The sequence below is a fragment of the Phaseolus vulgaris genome, chromosome 4 (genome assembly GCF_000499845.2).
Source record: "Phaseolus vulgaris cultivar G19833 chromosome 4, P. vulgaris v2.0, whole genome shotgun sequence".
NCBI lineage: Eukaryota > Viridiplantae > Streptophyta > Magnoliopsida > Fabales > Fabaceae > Phaseolus > Phaseolus vulgaris.
In genome coordinates this window covers 8,266,705-8,284,493 of record NC_023756.2, presented here as the reverse complement: position 1 = coordinate 8,284,493, position 17,789 = coordinate 8,266,705, and the positions used below count along the sequence as shown (strand labels likewise).

Sequence of the window (17,789 nt, the reverse complement as noted above, 5' to 3'; positions counted from 1 at the left end):
CCCCTATCCACTGGCTGCACTTACTCCATACCAACCATGCAATTTTGCATTTAAAGAAAACATGATTCATTGTGTTTTCTTCTACCCCACACATTACACATAAGTTACTATCCAGAATTATCCCTCTATCCTCTAGATTCAATTGTGTCAGTAGTCTATCAAGTAATACTCGCCATGCTATAGTCTGCATTGAAAAAAGAGTCTTAATGCTCTAGAAGAATTCATACATTGCACCATGTTCCCCCCAAATTTCTTTCACATTGCACTATGTTCCCCCTAATTTCTTTCTTTAGGATCTTGTAGGCAAATCTCATTGTGTATTCTAATCTTTCATCCTCCTTCCATTCCCAAACATTTCTTTTTTCTTTCAAGAGTTTCCTACCATCAATTTGTTGCAGTATTTTCCTCTCCCTTCTCCTATTATTCTTATTTATTTTATTTTTTGTTCCAATAAAAAATATACTATTTTAACTCATAAATATTTCTTCGAAAGTTCTAAGCAAGTTGCCAATAAAATTTGGTAGAGAATGAGAAATAGAATACACTCATGTAAAATAAACATCAATGCTGATATTCACATGATTAGGCAAATTGACAACAAAATCTAGCACCACAGACCATACTGATTTTTTTTGTTAATTGTCACATAAACTAACAAAATTAAATGGTATAAGATGAAGTGATTGATGTAGTTATTCACCTAAAACAAATTAATGTAATGGGAGTCCTAGAGTTGTTTTTTTAATGTGGTCCTTCTAATGTATTTACCATGACCTTTTAGAATATAATATGGTTTTATTGATTCTTTTTATGTTAGTTGGTATGCTTTCACTTTGACAGTTGCGCATGCAGAAGAAGGAAGAACACCATAAGGTAGATGGGTCAGGAAGTGATCAGATAGAAGAAACAGAATTCTCTTCAGAAAGGTTCATGATATTTGGAAACCCATCAAACATAAAACATATTCATTTTGATAATTCAAAATAATAATATTTATTTTATTTTTTAATTTAAAATTTCAATATATATTATTATATGGGTCGTAAAGTGAATATTATTATTTTAAAGTATTATTTTCCCTTCCGAAATGGACCACAAAGCAAAAGATTATAAAGCATAGCAGAAGTAAGCGTGCGTATTAAAAAGCACAAAAAGATGATTGAATTAGAGCAACACCATACCACACTTTCCTCTCCTTTGTCCGTGCAACATTGTCCATGTGTTCACACTATCTCCTTAACAAGAGTTCAAGTTTCACTCTAGGTTAAATCTTTTTAAATATTGAAATAAATAAACTTTTCTAATATATTTTTCATACTTACGAAAATAACCACTTAAAAATTATCTTTCAATTATGTAAATATCATTTATCTGCAAATTTCTCACTACAAGAAAATTATGAAATAGAAATCAATTTTAGAGACAAAAAATAATTAGTTGTTATAGTGACTAAATTTGAGACCATTTTAGAGACTAAATAAATTTTTCGTTTATAAATTAGTTTCTATTACTGTTAAATAGTTTATAAATTGGTATCTAATTAACAACTAAGATTTTTGTTACCAAATTTAGAATTTAAATAATTAGTAGTTAAAATCTTGGTAGCTATTTGGATACCAATTTAGAAATTATTTCACAATAATAAAAATTAATTTAAAAACTTTTTTTTTAGTTTTTAAAATGGTCTCTAATTTAGTTGCAACTAATTATTTTGGTGTTTAAAAATTGGTTTTTATTTCATGATTTTCTAGTGTCCATAATTTACACAATTATCTTACAATCTTACTTTTACTGGTTTGGCTATTATTGTTTGTTATTATAGTAAGCATTATTTTATCGTGATAACTATTTTTTACTATTTCACAAAAAAAATATAGATACATGTTTCTATAAAAATAACAATTATTCATTTGTTCCCTATAATTTAAAAATATTCTTAAGTCTTTTTTGTATATAGAAACATATTCATTTTAGTTTCTACGCGTATAATTTTATTTTTTTTGTTTTATTCCAACACGTTATTTGATCAATATTTTATAGTCTTTACCATGAAGATTAATAAAAAGTATATATTTACATGAACCAAAAAAGATGTTAAATAGATGGATTAAAAAGTATAATACATGACTCTCCAAAACTCAAAAATTGCAATTAAAATAGCAGAGGTTGTATTTAAGAAACAACTGGGTATAACTTAATTTCTATTAATATATATATTATATATAGGTAACTGAAGGGGAAGCAATATTTAAGCATAAGGTGAATTAAATCAGTACATATTAATTTGATTTTGTTCCCCAGCAGTTATATTTGATTGATTTGTTGGGTGTAATAGTTGAAGTGAGCATGAATTGATCATCAGCAACGGTTTCCCTTTCTGCAGGTAAGTGCACCAGCAGTGATGGTCATGGATCCAACAAGAGAAGAAGGTCTTGCACTGAGACTTGAAGCCCTAGCATAGATGGAAGAAGCACCAGCACCAGATTGCCTGAAGTATGCTCCATTCAAGAACATGTCACCCTCTGATCTCCAATTCCAACTCATCCACTCACTCTGTGGAGCATCCTCATGCTTTGTTACCTCTTTGCTGAACCTTATGTTTGGGGCAAGAAACCTGTTTCCTTGGCTGTTGATGGTGGGGTTCGCACTCCCTCCAATGGCATACATTTCCCAGTGTGTGTAGTCGTTGTTCACCACATGAAAATACCCGTGTCTGCATCTGCAACAAGAGTCACATCACCAAAACGTTACTCACAATGATTGTAATATGTTGAATCATCTTTTCTTAAATACTTATAATGAGATAGTAACTCGATAATCGGATAAAGTTAATAAATTTTCTATTACATGGTGAACTTTAAGTCTAATTTAACTCAATAAAATTGATTCATAGGTGAGGTTTGCACTCACTAATATACAATGAATTGTCTCAATCTCTAGTCGATGTGAGATCTCCAACAAATTCTCTCACGCCGAGAGTGACAGCTCGTGCGTGGAATAACATATGATGAGTGGTCCAATAAAGGCTCGATAGCGGGTGGTCTGATAAGCACAACAAACATTCGATAGGATAGACTTTAAATGACTCTGATACCATATTACGAAGTGGACTTTAAGTCTAACTCAACCCCATAAAAACGGCTAATGGGGTGAGGCTTAAAATTAACTATGTAATATGGTATCAGAGTCATTTAAAGCCTATCCTAGCGAGTGTTTGTTGGGTCTATCGTGTCATCAGCTATCGGACTGTTATCCAAACACCCATAATATGTTGTACCACGCACGAGCTGTCACTCTCGACGTGAACGGGTGTGTTGGAGATCCCACATCGTATTTCAATGTATATAAGTGTGTGCAAACTTCACCTCATAAACCGGTTTTATGAAATTAAATTAAGTTTAAAATCCACTTCGTAATAGTCTCGTTCGTAATAGTCTCGTTAAGATAAATTTTAAAAATCTAAGATCGAGACTTGAAATTTAAACTTAACGAAATTTTGTAAAATATATTATAGTCCAAATCTTAATCAAATTTAGCATGATAGGTATAATGATGGCACATACCTTGGCATTCTTTGGACAAGACCTTCTCCAAAATGATTGAAGGCTATAGTGACCTGCATGTCCTTGTCCTGCGTGTAGGAATCACTGTGTCCCAAAAGCATAACCTTGTCATGGTGGGTCATGTAATTGTTGGAGATGGTGATGGCAGTGGATCCATGAATGGCATCAATCAGCCCATCACGACAATTGGACAGAGAGCAATGATCGATCCAAACATGCTTCGAGTTGAAGATCGACACTCCATCGCCGTCCGATTGCGTCCAAAACCCCGAGTGCTCCGGCGAGTCTCTGATGTTGGTGTTCCCCGTGGGCTTGCAATCGTGAATGTGAATTCCGTGAACGATCACGTTGCTCACGTAGTGTATGGTGATGCAGCCGCCGCCGGCGATGTGCACACTGGCGCCTCTGCCGTCGATTGTCTTGAAAGAGTTCACCAGAAGCTCTTGTTTTAGCGTGATTACCATGTCCCTCTTGAAGATTATCCACAGGGGTTCGTCTTGTATGGCGGCGTAACGGAGGGTTCCGGGCTTTGGGTTCACGGCGTCGTCGTCGCCGGAGTCTGTCACCTCGTAGATTCGACCGTTTCTTCCGCCGATGGCGTCCTTGCCGAACCCGATGGCGCAGTCGGCTAGTCTCTGGCGGTTGTTCTCCCAGTTAGGGTGGCACCGCCAGCAGTCGTCGATGGGGTTCCCGGTTCCGCATGATAAATAACCCAAGTTTCTCCTTGAAGCATTGATACTTCTGCAATCACAAAATCAATTACAATGTCACATTTTTCATGGAAAATGTTGATTTTCTTGCATTTTTCTCCTTATTATTAAGATTTATTGCTTTTCGTAATATTACTATTATCATGTCATGTCATGGGAAAGTAAAATTGTGTCAACTACTACAATTTTATTTAAGATAATTACATAAAAATGGTATTACCTTTATTTTTACTTACAATAAAATGATGTTACATTGTCGACTTTCTTCATATCGTACAAACAATACCATTTTAATAAAAAGAAGAAAAATTGGTTTCACCCAAAATTGTTTCATATGCATTTGTTATCTTTATTAATAAAAAAATGCATTTGTTATCTTTATTAATAAAAAAAATGCATTTGTCATCTTTGAGATCATAACTTCGGTGTGAAAATCCAGCTTAAAAGTCAATTTTTGGTTTTAAGAGGATGACTTAAACATAAACTAAGTTACTAAATTTTGAAAAAGTTTATGAATACTCTAAGTCAATTGAATGGGATAAAAAAATATTCTCCTTATATATATATATATATATATATATATATATATATATATATATATATTAAGATGATTTGGTTTTGCAATTTTATAACAATGTTTAAAGATCTCTCAATATATTAAGATGCTTAAAAGATGACAATAATTAAGATGATTTTTCAACGTCATAATAACACTTTTAACAAAATTATCCGAAAAATAGAAATATATTTTTTATTTATAAAAAAATCTTGCCAATATATTAAGTTTTTTATTAATAACAATTAATTACCTTTTCATTGTTTATTAACAAGAACATATAAAAATAATATTTCTATGAAGTTATAAAATATTTTATAAAAGCAACCATTCATTTCTTCTAAGATGTATATATTGCTAGCAGATTCATTTATGATAATTATAATAAAATTTGTAAGAAATATATACGTAAAGCCTAATATGTATAATGCAGTTTTTATATTATGCTTTCTAAATTTCGTGAATTTTGTCTTCCAGTGTGAACTCCTCTCTCAATTAGTTTTTCAGAAATTTAATTTTTTATATTTGAATTAATTATACAATTTTAGAGATCTATTAACTTAACAAATAATATTTAACGAAAATATCCACATAAGATTCTGCTTTGCCATCACATCAACGCATGATATTCCACTACAATATTGTCAACATTTTCTTTGAATATTGGATACAGAATTCATAAACAAACAAAAATTATACACCTAAAATCCACAATAGTAAATTCATCAAGGATAACTAAATTTGCTAAATTGGAAAAAACTAAGAACAGAGTGTGTAATGAAGTAAAATTTTCACACTCCACACAAAACTTTTCTTTTAGAAGAAAATTTTTACTTTCACAACTCTACACACTCAAAATACCACTTTACAACATTTCAAAATTTCTTCATCCATTCACATTGTCCATCATCCATATTCTAGTAAAAATTATTTCTTTTTTTTACTTTTAATTAACCTATAATACAAACAAGTTTTCACTATTAGATTGTAAACATATCATAACTGTTAATTATACTAATTTTTTAGATTTGCAATAGAAGCTTAAAAGCATACATTTATGAAGCTAATGAACAATGGAGATTGAGAAGAGAAGAACAAAATATGAAGTGAATGGTTTACCTTTGTACCTCTTGAACAACCATTTCAGGGTCTGGAAGTGTGGAGGAGGAAACAAAAGAGGGTGTGAGAAGAGAAAGAGCAAAGAGAAGGAAGCATGAAAGGGAAGCCATTGTTGGTCTTCTCTTTGTTCTTAGTGGTGAAGTGGGAGAGTGGAGAGAGTTTTATAGAAAGAAAAAAAATAATAAAAAAATATAGAGAGAAAGAAAAAAGCCGAGAGTAATGGCGTGATTAAATTTTTTCAAGTGGGTCCAAGTTATCGAAATTTAGGGTTTATGATAAAGGTGTTTTATTTAGGGTTGGTTCTTGGAGAAGTAGACATGGTTTGAAACCGTTATATTAGTTCAACTGTGGAAGCCACAAAGTCAAATTGGTTTACCTCAGTGGAAAGATCCATGAGGAAGACAATGAAAGGCACTGCCCCACACAATTTTAATTTCTTCTTTTTTTCCCTCCATCATTCTATGACTTACATTTTTTTTTTAATATAGCTTTTTTGGTTTATTGTATTATGTTTTTTTTAATATACCTCAGTGGAAAGATTCATCTCTTTGTTTTTGTTTTGAAAGTTGTTAATCTTTCATTTAAAAAAATACTCAAACATAATACTTTTAATAAAAAAATTATTTAAAATTGACTTGTTGATGGAAGTGAAACGAGATATAAGCAAGAGGCAATTGTTTCTTCATTTTGATATGCACCCAATAATTTTTAAAATTTTACAATTGTCCTTCATTTTGGAATTAAAAATCCAGAATTAAAAACTACTTTCCAGAAAAGTTTCAGAAAAAAAAAATAGAATAGATTTTTTGGGTTTTGGAAATGGAATTACTAAATAGAATTGGAAAACCAAAATTTCATTAAAGTAATTTCATATATAGAAAATGCATTCTAGAAAACATAATGCAATCCATAAACGTATTCCATAAAAAGGAATTTTGGAAACATATTATGGAAACGGATTCCAAAATCTAAAAAAGTGTTTTGGAGATCTAAATATGGAAATGTATTCTGAAAATTGAAAAAAAAAATTGTTATTTCACATAAGACATTGTGCAGGTTAAAAAACATTAAATACACAAAATAATTGTCTAAACAAGAATGTCATGTTTTATTATAGTAATCGAGAGTCTTTAAAATCGAGTTAAAAAAAAAAGTAAAACTTGACTCAAATAATTTAAGGGATGTTTTGACTCGTATACAAAAGGTAAAGATAGGAAAAAGCTCAAAAGAAAATCCAATAACAAAATACCTCCAGTCTAGCAATAAAGGAGGAAACTTGCTAAGCACCCTAAATGTTGATATTCTCTAATAGAGATCCCAAAGCAAAGAAACAAATAAAACAACATTTCTCACTTACTCACACAGAAATAGAGCAAGTCTTTGGCCAAGCCATCAATACAACAAAATTTCATATGAACCAAACCTACAAAATAGGAGACTCCTACCAAATGTGGGCAACCATGTTGAAGATAGTTTTAAAGAGGATGGTATGAGATAAGTTCCATATCCAAAGAAAAAAGAAGAAGCTTAGGCCAGCACATATGTTGCAGGAAAACTTAGCCAGATAAACCCAACACAACATCGCTGATAAATCAGCTTAGGTAGACCTGCAAACTTTCCTCAATTGCCAAGGATATAAAATCAAACTAGAACCCGCACTCTTGGATCCATCCAAGCGTCCCACCCCCCATAAGGGCATAGGAGCACCCTGCAAGCCCACAAACATCACTTCTGCAATCTGGAAAAACAATTACTAGAAACCAAGTATTGTTATATAACAAAGAAAAATAGGGGTACATTATGATTGACTTCTAGGATATTACCAAGGGTATTATTTAGTTGCCAAATTAATACAGAGAATTGGGCATCAAACCCAATCGGAATATGAGAAATTAACCTTTGTGACCTTATGTTTCAATCATGCCCAATATTGTACTTGTGCCAAAGATATTTCCTCTGCATCCGCATTTGCTTGATTAAACACTATCTTGTTCCTATGCTTCCATATGCACCAAATAATAGATATCCACACGCCCAGAGTTTGTTTACCTCATTATTTAAATAAAGACATATGAATTGGTTAAAATGTTCAAGCATATAGTTATGGTATACTATGCTTACCTCGAACCAAATATTGCACATATTTTAGACTGCATTTGAGATGTGACAAGATATACAAAGATGAGATGTTGTTTGCTCTGCATTTCCACACAAAACAATTGTGTGTCCCTCAGTTGTACCGCCCTCCTAGAAAATTTTTGCTTAGTGACTATCTTATTCAACAACACCTCAAGGAAGGTAATTAGGCTGAGGAAAGGGCTTTCAAGATCCACAAAAGACGAAATGATTTAGAATTTTTACCTGTAACTGTATTTTCCAATAGTGTATATGCAGACTTAACAGTATAGATGTTGGTTTGTAGGTCTTTCCATAGCCATTTGTCTTCCCTATCTATGTGCAAGAAATCTTGTTCTAGAACTAGCATAAACTCAGTCACTTAAGACCTCTCCCATTCAAACCACTACCTTCCCCATTTGACATCCCATTTCCAACCTTCCCTAGACCATCTGTCGTAACTATTGAGTGATTTTTTTTTTATTAAAAGTTACTAAACACTCTAGGAAATCCGACTTCCAATTGAATGTTTTTTGACCAAGAATCTTTCCACATCTTTATTTTTTACCTTGACCCCACTTTCCATTCAATATTAGAGTCAAACCAATTGTCACATTGGCCTACTTCACACACTTTGCATAAGTCGTTCCACCATCTAGAATTGTGCTTATTTATGTTAGATACATTTAAGTTTCTCCATGACCCATACTTTGATTATAAAGTTTCTTTCCATTGACCTTTCTCCGAGGAATCCATTCTCCACTTCTATTTTGCTAGTAAGACCTTATTGAACAGATCAATGTGTTTAATACCTAACCCACACCTTCATGTTTGGGTTTGCAAATATTGTCCCAGCTGATCCAAACAACTTTCCTCCCTTCTGCCCCCCAATCCTATAGAAATTTTTGTTGTAACTTTGTAATCATTTTGCATATTCTAACAGGAGCTTTAAAGAAAGAGAGAAAGTACAGATGAATGACATTTAAGATAGATTTAATAAGACAAATGTGTCCTGTAAATGATAGATTTTTGCCTTTCCACACAGATAATGTCTTTCTAATCTTAGATAATACAAGCTCCCAAAAGGTGGTCTGAGTAGGGTTACCACCTACAGGCAAACCTAAATATTTAAAAGGAATAACCATTATGCTACACCGAAGAACCTCATAGAAAGTTTGTATCATGTTTCTATCCATCTTATAACACCAATTTTACTTTTGTGGAAATTCACCCTAAGCCCTAGTTCGAAGCATCTAAGCATTCATTTAGTGGCCTAGATGTTATGGATGCAAGGTTCACACATGAAAAGAGTGTCGTCAACAAACTGTAATAACTTTACTTTGATTTTGTTAGCCCTAACTTTTAGACACATGAACAAATTCTTTCTAGTTACTTGATTTACTAGTCCTGATAAATCTTGTGCCACAATTAGAAACATGAAAGGTGTAATTGGATCACCTTATCTAAGACCTTTGGAAGGTTTGAATTCTTTGATAGGGTTACCATTAACTAAAACAAAGATGGATAACGATTCTAGACATGCTCTGATCCATTGTCTACAAAATCCCAGTATACCCATCATATAATATAAGAACTCTAGTTGACAAAACCGTAAGCCTTCTCATAGTCAATCTTAATCACCACCCCGCTTTTCCTTTTTATTTTCAATTCATCAATTATCTCATTTGCCACAAGTACACTATTTAATAGACCTCTTTATGATAGGAATTGTGAATAATCGTCTTTAAACTACCATGTTTCAATAAAAAAAAAGTAGATTATAATTATTAATTATTTTTTATAAAATAAAATAAAATGTTACAATTAAAATTTAAGTAATGATATCTTATTTTCTTCCTCTTACAATTACATGAACATTTGACCATTAATATGATAATTAATATAATTTTTGTTATGGTGAGTTGATCAAATTTATCTTAGACTTTTTTTTATATTATTTAAGTTGTTCTTAAATTTTTACTTTATATTTTTAGTGTTAAATTACAAAAATATATTATTTTAGCTTTTAATAATATTAATATTTTATTATTCAATATATTTATTTAAAGACAATATCTTTTATTATTATATTTTAATTTAAAAAATGAAAAAAAGATATAAATCTTTAATTAAAAATATAATTAAAAATTAAAAATCGTTCCGGTCCAAACCAAACTACACAAATTAATTTGGTTTGGTTCGGATTTTGTTTTTCTTTCAAACCAAACCACATTATTTTTTTTGTTTTTACTAAAAATGGAAATCACGCGCCACAAACACTACTAATAGTAACACTCTCACAATAAATTTGATTGAAGAAATTACTTAAAATTTATTTTTATAAAAAAATGGACCAACTTGAGAATAAAAAAAAAAATAGTGAGACTAAATTAAAAAAAAAATCATTGTATTAGAAGGGAGAAAGCTATTAAACCTATATTTTTTCCTTTAAAAACATTTTCATAGATTCAAAAATATTGTATAATTTTTTTCTTCTCAATATCAAAATTAATTTAAAAAATAAATCTATAATTGGGATAAGATTGAATTGAGATTTACTATTTTTTTATAATTTAAAAATTAAAATATTATTTTATGTATATTTTTTTTTTTTGATTGATATGTAATACTGATTTTTAATTTTAACTTTTTTTATAAATGGGTTTACTATACGAATATCATGTTGAAGCCTTGGCCTAGAATAAGATAATTAAATACATCTTTGAATTCAATAAAAATTTTCAATATGTTTTTTCGTAAAGTTTTGGAATAAAAAAACGTTTATTTTATCAGTTGAATGTGTTGACTGAGTTTTGCCCTTTCTCCCGTTCTTCTTCCCTTAAATTGTGCCATGTTTCTTTCTTTACGGTGTGATCCACATGAATGGGCGCACATTCTATGGCTTTGGCTCTACCAATTTAATGATTTTAATTAAATATTTTAATTTATCATTTTATTAGTAACATACATATAATTACAAATCTATATTTTATTTTATAATTATTTCAATATATTTTTATATAATATTTTCTTATTTACTGGTAGTAAGTAATAAATTATTAATCTTTAAATTTTTTATAATTATTATATTTTTTTACAGTATACTCAAATTTAAAATTAAAAAAATTACAAGACTTTTGTTAAAATATTTATTTTTCTATTTTAAATTATTGGGCTTTGTTTGTTTGACCCAACTTTCCTTTTTCTGTTTCAGCTAGGTCTTAATCTTTTTCTTATATATACACCATGTATTTTACTCTCTAATATACAAGTGAGTAAAAGTTTTTTTTATATTTATTTTTCTCTACAATTAGGGTTCATCAAAACTTCTCTTTCTTCATTACGATTACGTGCGATTACGTATGCTACATTAAAAGCATCACATCAGACAAGAAATATTCATCTTCATTTACTGTAATAACTTTGTTAATTTTTAAAAATTTGTCGGTCAATCCACCGGCCCACAAACTCATAGTTATGTGGGATGGGTCAAAATTATTAATTCACAAGTCTTATGTAGAGCAAACTATCTCAACCCATTTTTATCGGTCAAATGTGGAATAAGTTAAAACGAATTGAATTTTTTGCATAAGAAGTTTTACTTGCAAGAGAACAAACAAAACGAATAATATGTATGCATATTCATGTATGAATAAAACTTAGCTTCATTGATTAAGAGAAAAGCACACTCAAGAAGGGAGGAAAACAAAAAAATAGAGTCGGATTTTTTTCATTAAATGAAAATAGAGTACATCGTTTATATTTATAGGACCTACACTATGCGTCTGACAGATTATGATTAAGAGCATCGTTTAATGCCTAAGAACATTGCCTAACAAAGTGCATTTTGGGAGTACCGTATAGTGACTACGAACATCATCTACCAGAGAGCGTCTGAGAGCACCGTCTAGAGTCTAAGAACATCGCCTAATAGAAAACGTCTGAAAACATCCTCTAGCCTCCAAGAGCATTAAGTGTCAGAGAGTGACTAAACGCAAAACTACTTCAACATAAGCTGAAAGGGTTACAAAACTTAATAGCCCCCCGTCAAGATTTGTGGTAGATGTCTATCAACCCAAGCTTGGAGACGACATAAGTGAAAACCCTTCGATCAAGCGATTTAGTAAACACAAATGCAGCTTGATGAATACTTGAAATAGGAAGCAACTGGAAGAACTTGGATTGAAGTTTTTCATGAACTACGTGGAAATCTATCATTATGTGTTTAGTTCTTTTGTGAAAAATGGGATTATGAGCGATGTACCTTGCATATTGATTTTCACAATAAATGGTAGCAGCTGGTGTTTCTGTTAGAACATTAAATTCATTGATCAAGTAAGTCAGCCACTGAACATCGTAAACAAGTGTATCAAGAGCATGGTACCTAGCTTCAGAAGAGAATTGTGAAACAATAGATTGTTTTTTTGATTTCCAACTGATTAACAAAGATCCAAGAAATACATAAAATCTTGTTGTTGAGCGTGTTCTTTGAGGGAAGGTGGCCCAATCCAAATCACAAAATCATTTGGTTTGCAAGTTAGAACTGCTAGGAAAGAATAAACCTCGTCTAGGTGTCCCTTTTATGTATCTCAGTATTCGGTGAGCAACATGATGATGTTCTAAGGTGGGAGCATGCATGAATTGGCTTAAGAACTAGACAACATAGCTTATGTTAAACTTGATATTGGTGAGATATATTAGCCTTCCGATGAGCCTTTGATAAGAGGTTACATCTTTCATTGGAACATCTTTATTGAACACATTCTTCGTGTTTTTGACCATTGGTGTAATAAAAGGTATGGCAACAAAAAGTCCTGCATCAAAAATGACATCTAGAGCATACCTTCGTTGAGAAATATGTATACCATTAGTGGACCTAGCAATTTCTAACCTAAGAAAATTTTTCAAGTCTCCCAGGTCTTTTAACTTTGAAGGTTTCATCAAGCAGTTGTGTTATCTTTGTTATTTCAGAGATGAAATTACCTACAAGAATAATATCATTTACGTATACTAATAATGTAGTAAAATCATCTTCAATTTTCTTTATATATAGAGAATGATCAAAGACAGGCTCTGAAAAATCAATATTTTTTAGAAAAGAAGAAAGTTTGGCAAATCATTGTCTACTTGCTTGTTTCAATCCATGTAAAGATTTTGTTAACCTACAAACATTTCCCATCTTAGAAGTGATTCCTAGTGGAGGAATCATATATACTTCTTCGCTTAACTCCCTGTGAAGAAACAAATTATTGATATCCAATTGTATTAAGTACCAGTTATGTGTAGCTACAATAACTAAAATCATTCTAACAATGGTTAATTTTGCAATAAGAGAGAAAGTATATAGATAATCCACACCTTCTAACTGGGTATAACCCTTAGTAGCGAGTCTAGCTTTGTATAGTTCTATCTCTCCTTTAGCATTGTGTTTCCATTTACAACCAATAACTTTTTTACCATGAGGAGGATCAATTAATTTCCAGAATCATTTTGTTCTAAGGCTTTTATTTCTTTCTTGATGACATCACACCAGTCAGGGTTCTTAATAACATCACTGTAACTCTGTGGTTCCTAATTAGACGATATTGCTAAAACATAACTAAGATGCTTAGGAGTTAACTTTCTATAGTTAAGATAAGCAAATATCAAGATTGCTCAGAGTTTTGTCATTTGTATGATTGGATAATTGATAATGATAATTTTGCAAATAACTAGGAACTCTCTTATGCCTGGCAGACCATCTAATATTTTTAGTATCATCTTAAACACGATTATCCTGATTAGGCATACCATTAACATTACCATTTTTATTAGCTAGTTCAATTATATAATTGGAATCACTAGATTGTTGATTATTGTCAATTTCACAATAACTCTGATAATAAGAAAAAACATGCTCATAAAAATTCACATCTCTAGAGACTAATATTTCTTTATTGTGTAAATAAAGCAATACATATCCTTTCATACCAATTTTGTATCCAGGAAATACACATTTTCTTGCTTTTGAATCTATTTTGATCATATCTTTCTATAAATTTGAAGCAAAACACAAAGAACCAACAACTTTTAAATTTTGTAAATTTGGTTGATTTTTGTAAACAAGTTGATAAGGAGTATTCTTTCCTATAATGTCCAAGGGAATCCTATTAATTTTTTTCAAAATATTATATTGTTTAATTTTTTTGATTTAAAGTATTATGTTGTTGTTGAAATTATAATTTGTGTGATATATTATATTGAGTGAACCTTACTCTCCTTAAATATTCAATATAAAGACAAAAAGTATGTCCAATTTTAATTGCTCTATTGTTTTGTTTTATATAAAAACAAAAGGAGTATTAACGGTTATTGTAATTGATGGTACATGAAGATTCTAGAAGGGATTGAATAGAGTGTTAAGAATTTTTATATTGAAAAGAAGATTGTCTATCAAACAAGTTTATTAAAGGAAAATCATATAAAGTTTTTATACTACTTCACCTCTTGGATTTTGTCAAATTCTTCTTTAAGAACTCTTGAATGGTTCCACTAATAAAAAAAATATTACAAAAAGTACACTAGTCGGTACTAATTTTAGCAAATACACAAATAACTCATGGTTACCCTTTTCAATCTTTTCTTGAGATAAGAACCTAAGTATTCTTAGTTAGCACTTCTTAATGCAAAACAAAGTAGTTTTCTAGGAAGATAACTCGCAAAGAATTATACACAATTGACTTCCTTGAAGGTGGGTGATTTCACAAAATAAAGAGTACACATGTTTATCAAATTCTCATTCCAAAATATATTATACACACTTATTCAAGATTGTAATTCATATAGTAAAATTTGATAAGCATGATGATTTTTTTGTGAGACTATTACACTTCCATATTTTTATAGGCAAAGTATTTTTCTTTGTTTACTAATTATTTATTGTAATAAATTTGATCTCACTAATAATAAAAAATTAATTAAGTTATTCATTTTTAATAACTTTTCAGGTTAATTTCACTATTAATAAAATCATGAATAAACAAACATGGACACTGTAATTCGAAAACTAACAATACGAATTTCAATCATAAAAAAATCACATTATTGTAAAGAGAGGTTTTAATGAACATTGAAAATTGTTTCACCTCAAGTCTGAGAAATAACATTGTTAGGGTCAATCACTGTATTCGAGATATTATCCGTTTTGATGATTGGTGCTCCGTCACAATTTTGTCCTTAAAATGCGTATCGATGGATTGAGGGATGAGTGAGTACATAAAATACTCTTAGTCTCTACTATGAACGATGGAAGAATATATTAAGATATTGGAAAAAAAAACTTTTATATTGTTATATTGAGAGACTTAATTAAACTTTTACTAATAGGGTGACAAACTTGAATAAAAGAAAGAAACAATGAAACTAAAATAATCATCAACCCTTGTATTTTGTTGAGAGCAAAGAGATTTGACTTTTTGGCGTGATCCTAGCAAGTAGAAACTCTAAAGCATAGGCAGTACACATGGTACACATAATTAAACAACCATAACTTTATCCTGTTTGTGTGTTGGTTGGGCAACAATGCCTTTATCTTGGGCCAATGGAACAACCAATTCCAACTTTCTATTATTGGGACAAATTTTCTCAACCCTACTTTATTATGATGGCTGTTCTTGACTTAGTGATGCCCTAATTCAACCACATATGCATAACCATGCACTCACTTCTTCATTCAATGTCATAAGCTTTTGTTTTATTGTTTCTTCTAATTAATTATCATATATTTTGGCAAAACTCATATTTTCCATTGCACAACATCATGTTGTTGTTTGCTTTTTTCCACTGACTGCGGAACACATTTGACTTACCAATGTTTCACGTCACAATGATGAATGGTACGAAAGAATAATTTAGTTAAAAAAACGTCCAATTTTATTATTGGTCCTATATGTCTTTTAATCCTTCCATATATTTTAAATCGTTGATTTAATTGATATAAAAATTTAGTACAATTTTGGTCTCTATATTTGTGGAAAATATATGTAGTTTTACTTTTATTTTAAAACTAAAATAAGATTTTTTTTTCCAATAAAGTAGGATGAGTCAGGTTGCCTAAGTTTTGTAAGTAGTAATTTTTATTATTAATAAAATTTATAAATTAGTTTCTAAATTGATATCTAATTAGTTATTAAAGTTTTAACTACGGTAAAGTTGGTAGTTTAAACATTGTTATCTTTCTATTATTAATAAAAATTTTATTAATAATAAAAACTACTTGAAATACCAATAATTTTTCTATTATCTAAAATAGTATCTAATTTAGTCAATATAGTAACTAATTATATTTAGTCTCTAAAATTAGTTTCTATTTAATTATTTTATTGTAATGTATGTATTTCTCATCTCTTAATGATTTTATTCAATTCTTTAAAGTGGCAGATATCCCTTTGGTCAAACAAATCCTCATAGTTGTTGTTACTTATTCTTTATGGATGATTTGGAGAATGAGAAACCACCTTAGGTTAAAAAAACATAAATTTGGACTTTGTCATACGCAATATCAAAGGTTATACTTTTTTTGTTTTGAAGTTCTTTCGCATGAAAAATGGGCCTAGGAAAGGTAGTTCTACTATTCAAGTGATTTGGAAAAAGTGTGAGACAAGATGAATAACAGATGGAGCTACTACAGGTTGTCCGAATTATGCTACTTATGGTGGTATTTTTAGAGGAAGTTGGGATGAGTTATTAACAACTTCACTTATTTTCTAGGTATTCAAAACACTATATGTTGAGATTATGGGAGTCAGTTCGACTATTGAGCTTCCGTGGACTATGGCTATAGTGTGTGTCTTGAGTGTGATTCTTGTTTTATGTGCCAAACTTTTTCTTCTTCTATAATTGTCCCCGGTATCTTAGAAAGAGACAAGAAAATTCATGAAGACTTGTTAGGTTATGGAATTTAAGATATCTTACATTTACCGTGTGTTAATAAGCTAACTAATTTTGAAATGATAAAAAAAAGCTAATTAATTTTGGATAAAAATAGTTTCAATTCAATTCATTTAGTTGCATACCTTTTATAATTATTAGCCTAGAGTTTTTTCATAATATGTTTTAAGTCCTTTGTTTCAAATTATGCAGTGTCTTAGAAGAAGTTTATTTTGTATACTTTTAAATATGAATTTGACTTGATTTTCAGTGTTTGTGTTTATGTTCTTGTTTTTTCTTTTTAATAAATTTGTTTTTGTGATGAAAAATAATAGTTGAACTTTAAAATGTCAAGCTAGTTAAGATTCAAGTTCATCTAATATGAGTTTTTATAAAAAATGTTAATTTATAGAAAAATGAATTTTATATTTTTATTTTCTTTCATACAAGTTCTTATGAATAACGTTTAAGTAGTGATAATCGACCAAAAGAGTTAAATTAAATATACCTTCTTTTTTTTTAAATGATAGTGACTAAAAAGATTACTTTTAAATTTTAAGGATGAATTTTTTTTTCCAAAATAAGCAAGATAAAAAAATAATTGAAATAAATTTTTACAAGGCTAAATTAACATTTAAAAAAAAAATTGAATGATAGAAAACATATTTGCATACAACTATATCAACTGATCAGGAATATTTCAGGTCAGAAATAGGTTGGAGGGGTTGGTGAAGAATAAATTGGAAAAGTGAAGCCCATCACATGAGCTTTTCCAGCAATCACTATTCATTATGTGGAAACTTCCAAGACATAAACAGA

The 17,789-nt window shown here is 30.1% G+C and overlaps 1 protein-coding gene across 1 annotated transcript; it reads right to left on the bottom strand.

Annotated features, from left to right (window-relative positions):
• Positions 1-2,128: 2,128 nt before the first annotated feature.
• Positions 2,129-6,102, bottom strand: LOC137837163 (pectate lyase-like). The gene is made up of 3 exons (XM_068646051.1): positions 5,949-6,102; positions 3,564-4,304; positions 2,129-2,719 (listed from the first exon to the last, which is right to left on the bottom strand). Exons 1-3 carry the CDS (start codon positions 6,056-6,058, stop codon positions 2,359-2,361), a joined length of 1,212 nt encoding a protein of 403 aa, XP_068502152.1. The 5' UTR covers positions 6,059-6,102; the 3' UTR covers positions 2,129-2,358.
• Positions 6,103-17,789: the final 11,687 nt, after the last annotated feature.

Excerpts from the sequence above, each read along its gene's own strand:
- LOC137837163 (XM_068646051.1), bottom strand. The coding sequence starts at position 6,058 with ATGGCTTCCCTTTCATGCTTCCTTCTCTTTGCTCTTTCTCTTCTCACA. Across the intron at positions 4,305-5,948 it reads GTTGTTCAAGAGGTACAAAG|AAGTATCAATGCTTCAAGGA; the intron begins GTAAACCATTCA and ends TTGTGATTGCAG. Across the intron at positions 2,720-3,563 it reads CTTGTCCAAAGAATGCCAAG|ATGCAGACACGGGTATTTTC; the intron begins GTATGTGCCATC and ends CTCTTGTTGCAG.